Source organism: Rhinopithecus bieti, unplaced genomic scaffold, assembly GCF_001698545.2.
Source record: "Rhinopithecus bieti isolate Rb0 unplaced genomic scaffold, ASM169854v2 scaffold_13704, whole genome shotgun sequence".
NCBI lineage: Eukaryota > Metazoa > Chordata > Mammalia > Primates > Cercopithecidae > Rhinopithecus > Rhinopithecus bieti.
In genome coordinates this window covers 4,955,829-4,960,781 of record NW_016808231.1, presented here as the reverse complement: position 1 = coordinate 4,960,781, position 4,953 = coordinate 4,955,829, and the positions used below count along the sequence as shown (strand labels likewise).

The window sequence follows — 4,953 nt, the reverse complement described above, 5'->3', positions numbered from 1 at the left end:
AAAAAAAAAAAAAAAGAAAAAGAAAAAATGAAGTAAATCAGGTGAAATACGTCAAACGCCTCACGTGCACCCAACACAAAGTAGAGCTCATCACGTGTGCCACGTCCTCTCCCTGCAGCACAGTGGGCACTCTCCTTTCTGTGACACGTATCCAGTAACTTCCTACATCCTCATACTCAGAAGAGAAATAATTCTGTGCCGGGACATTGACCCTCTCTCCTCCCAACTCAGGGACTGTGGATGGAGAGAAGAGCCACCACACTGCTGCAGAGAGGACATGCACAAGGCCACATTTTAGCAGCCAAGTGGCAGAAGTGGCCCTGCTATAAGCTGTGCTGCTCCATTTATTTATTTATTATTTATTTTTTGAGACAGAGTCTCGCTCTGTTGTCCAGGCTGGAGCGCAGTGGCGCAATCTTGGCTCACGGCAGCCTCTGTCTCCCAGGTTCAAGCGATTCTCCTAGCTCAGTCTCCTGAGTAGCTGGGATTACAGGCACCTGCCACCATGCCCGGCTAATTTTTGTATTTTCAGTCGAGACGGGGGGTTTCACCTTGTTGGCCAGGCTGGTCTTGAACTCCTGATTTCAGGTGATCTACCTGCCTCGGCCTCCCAAAGTGCTGGGATTACAGGCGTGAGCCACCGTACCTGGCTGAAAATCACCCTTTGAGGCATCATAGTGAAGACTGAGGCAAGAATCATCCGTGAATGCTAAAGCTAGGGAATTCTGATGGGGAATGAAGTATTTACAAGATCTTCAAGTATCTTCCCACAGATTGCTTATTACTCATAAGAGGAAGATAATAACCTTAGATCAGAGAACCTGGCACCACTTTGCCTAATTAATCAAAATTAGTATCACTAATGAGGAACACACGGGCACTGCGTGTCCCTGGAAAGGACACCCTGAGAAGGACACGACATCCCTTCTGCAGTCTCTGCCTGGCCAGAGGGACAGCCTGAATCCAACCAACCCAACGTCAGGAATATTTGATAAAAGGACTGGGCCTGTATATTTCAAAATGTAAACATTAGGCCGGGCACAGGTTCACATCTGTAATCCCAGCACTTTGGTAGCCAAGGTGAGCAGATCACCTGAGGCCAAGAGTTCAAGACCTGCCTGGCCAACATGTTAAAAATCTACCTCTACTAAAAACACAAAAATTAGCTGGGCATGGTTGTGTGTACCTGTAGTCCCAGCTACCTGAGAGGCTGATGCAGGAGAATCACTTGAACTCGGGAGGCAGAGGTTGCAGTGAGCTGATATCGAGCCACTGCACTACAGCCTGGGCAACACAGAGAAAAAAAAAAAAAAAAAAAAAAAAAAAAAAAAAAGCCAGGTGTGGTGGCTTACGCCTGTAATCCCAGCTCTCTGGGAGGCTGGGGTAGGTGGATCACCTAGGTCAGGAGTTGGGAGACCAGCCTGGCCCACGGGTGAAATTCTGTCTCTATACTAAAAATACAAAAATTAGCCAGGCATGGTGGTGGGTGCCAGTAATCCCAGCTACTCGGCAGGCTGAGGCAGGAGAATCACTTGAACCTGGGAGGTGGAGGCTTCAGTGAGCTAAGATCGCGCCACTGCGCTCCAGCCTGGGCGGCAGAGCGAGACTCTGTCTTAAAAAAAAAGAAAAAAGAAAAAGGCAGTCTTCTGCCTGCAACCTTTGCCTTTTCCCAGATGGCCCCAATCGTACCTGTCTTCTTTGATGACGTCCACAAAGTGGGCGTCCGTTTTCTCCCGGATGTTCTTGAACCTCAGCGGAAGGAGAGCCGACTGGTCCAGGCTCACCCCTGCCCACCTTCCCTTCTCCTGCAAGATCTCACACAGAGAGGTCTGACTGTTGGTGAGCTTCTCCTCTGGGGGAGGGCTCAGAAGCCCGTTCTGAGTTTTGGGATTAGGTCCTCCAGAAGCCTGCCTCGAGACAAAGAGGACGCAGACAGGGGAAGTGAAGTGGCACCGGGCATGCATGCCAGTCCCACCCTGACCTCTGCTGCGGGCCCCCACTGCACTGGGCGTAGGACCTTCTGCCCTGCAGGGGCCCCCCAACCCCCTGCGCCTGCAGACCTGCTCCAATCCCAGCCCTGACTACCCGTCTGTTCCTCCCTGTTACCCAATAGCGCCCAGTGGTAATGCTGGGTGTTCACGCCGCCAGGAAAGTGAGACATGGGAAGAGTTGGTGAGGAGGTGGAGGGGAAGGGAGGCAAGTGAGGAGCCGAGGCCTGCAGAGTCTGCTTAGGCCAGTACCAGGGTTCCGGGGACACAGTGCATGGGTTGGGGGGCCGGGAGAAGTGTGACAACGGGTCCAGGGCTGTCAGGGCATAGGAAAGGTGGATGGAAACAGGGGCTTGTGTCGGGGGTGTCTACTGTGGTTGTGGGAAGACACGGGGTGACCTGCGCCCACAATCCTTTGGGAGATGGAGGATGAGAGCCTGGGCCCCAGGGGAGCCGCCTGCATGAGCCCCTGACAGGCTCTCATGGGTGGGCTCAGTCCTGGCCCTGGTGTCCAAGCCTGGTTTTCCCGGCAGCCTTCCTGCCGCCTGCCCTAACTCCTACCCTCTCTCTTCACTGAGCCTTTCTCACCGTGAAGACCCCCTCTTGTCTCCGCCCGTCTATATTCTATCATAAATTGAGTCCAGCTTCCAGTACCACAAATTTCCCCCAAAACACTCGAATCCATGCGTTTTAAACCCTTATTGGCCTTTAAAGGAGTCCCGCCCAGCTCCACCCCTGAGCACTGGATTCCATGTGGGTTCCTGCTGACCCTCCCTCGAGCTCCCTGCCGGTCTCTTCAACACCCAGAGGACCCGTGGTTCAGAGTGGTGTTACCCAAGAGGAGTTACTCTCAGAACTAAGAAGCCGACAAGACAGGAATGTCACCTTGGGTGGATGCGCCAGGAGAGGAACTGACAGGAACAACAGCCATGAGCTTGTTACCTTGGTGCTGTTTTTATGCTCGTCTTGGCAGCCGTTTTGAGGTGCTCCTCCCTCGGCGCCGGCTTCAGATTTGGGAGCAAATGTGATTCCGCATGAAGGGCAGGTCTAGAGGAAAAACACAGACTGTGGGGACACACCCAGAAACCACGACTGCCCCCACGAATGCAGGCAGGCCCCGCTGTTGCAATCTGCCGTCACGCAGCATGGCGGTGAGCAAGGGGAAGGCGCACAGAAGCACTCAGGGAAGAGCTGAAAGCCACCTGTGACAGTGGAAACACACAGAATCCCGTGCACGAACACAACATGACCTGAAACGTGGAACCGGGAATGCTCACTGACTGCACAATGGATCAACAAACTGGTCTATTCGAACAAGGGGCTGTTAGCCATGAAAAAGATGGAAGCACTGACGCCTGCCGCAGCACGGTGAGGGAGGCCAGACACAGCACAGATATGACGTGATCCCGTCTACGTGAAATATTCAGAAAAGGTGAATCCTTAGAGGGAAAAGGCAGATTCACGGTGACCAGGCGGGATGGGAGCAGGAAGGGTGAGTGGCTGCTTAAGGGGTGTGGGGTTTGCTACGGTTCGAATGTTTGTGTCTCCTCAAAAGTCAGATGCGGAAATCCTAATTCCCAAGGGGATGATGGCATTGGGGGGACAAGGCTTTGGGAGGTAATTAGGTCATGGGGGACAAGTCTTCAAAATGGGATTAGTGCCCTCATAAAGGAGGCCCCAGAGAAATCCCTCGTCCCTCCCACCCTGGGAGAAGGCACCATCCGGGAAACAGGAACGGGTCCTCACTGGACACTGAATCTTCTGGGACTTTGATCTCGGACTTCCCAGCCTCCAGAACTGTGAGAAATATATTTCTGTTGTTTAAAAGCCACCTGGTTTGTGGTATTTCAACAGGGTTTCTCTTTGGGATGATAAAAATGTTCTAAAATTGACCATGGTGATGGTTGTACAACCTTTTGCTAAATATACTAAAAACCATTGAAGTGTACACTTTAAAAAGATTGATTTTTTAATTTTTTTTGAGACGGAGTTTCACTCGTCACCCAGGCTGGAGTACAGTGGCATGATCTTGGCTCACTGCAACCTCTGCCTCCTGGGTTCAAGTGATTCTCCTGCCTCAGCCTCCCAAGTAGTTGGGATTACAGGCGCCTGCCACCACGCCTGGCTAATTTTTTTTGTATTTTTAGTAGAAACGGGGTTTTGCCATGTTGGCCAGGCTGGTCTTGAGCTCCTGACCTCAGGTGATCCACCCATCTCGGCCTCCCAAAGTGCTGGCATTACAGGCACGAGTCACCGTGCCTGGCCAAAAAGATCCATGTTATAGTATGTGAATTATATCTCAACAAAGCTGTTACTAAGTAAATAAACTGGTCACCAACTATGCTAGGACACAAATCCAAGGTTCTTAAGCTCCGTGTGATGGTGAGCTAGTCTCATAAGATGGGCTGAATAATCCGAGGTACATGATTTCCAGATCTAGGAGTAATTAAAAGTTTATAGGAATTAATGGACCTAGAAAAGAGAAGGCAAGATTTAATACAGGTACACTAAAAAGAGCAAAGCCTTTATTTCTCACAAACTAGGATTCAAACCCTAGTCAAGTCCTTACTAGCTAGGAGACTGTTCAAATCACTTTACCTCAGTTCCCTCATCTATAAAACAAGAGTGAAGACATGTTGCTAAGAATGAAATGAAATTAAATGAAATTGGCCGGGTGTGGTGGCTCACATCTGTAATCCCAGCACTTTGGGAGGCTGGAGTGGGAGGATGGCTTGAGTCTAGGAATTTGAGGCCAGCCTGGGCAACATGGCAAAACCTTGCCTCAACAAAAAGTATAAAAATGAGCCTGGCCTGGTGGCGTGTGCCTGTAGTCCCAGCTAATTGCGGGGCTGAGATGGGAGAGCTGTTTGAGTCTGGGAGGTCAAGGCTGCAGTGAGCTTTGATGGCGCTACTGCACTCCAGCCTGGGGCAAGAGAAAAAGATCCTGTCTTAAAATAATAATAAT

The 4,953-nt window shown here is 50.9% G+C and overlaps 1 protein-coding gene across 2 annotated transcripts in view; it reads right to left on the bottom strand.

The window, feature by feature from the left end:
* The window catches only part of ADCY9 (adenylate cyclase 9), a 165,715-nt gene that overhangs the window by 32,576 nt on the left and 128,186 nt on the right, over positions 1-4,953 (bottom strand). Inside the window, exons 4-5 of one of the 2 annotated variants that reach the window (XM_017886371.1) lie at positions 2,931-3,035; positions 1,690-1,907 (exon numbers count right to left, since the gene is read on the bottom strand). In XM_017886371.1, coding sequence (XP_017741860.1) covers positions 1,690-1,907; positions 2,931-3,035 — 323 coding nt within the window. Of the gene's footprint in view, positions 1-1,689; positions 1,908-2,873; positions 3,036-4,953 lie in introns of both variants that reach the window. The other variant, XM_017886370.1, reaches the window with a different exon arrangement.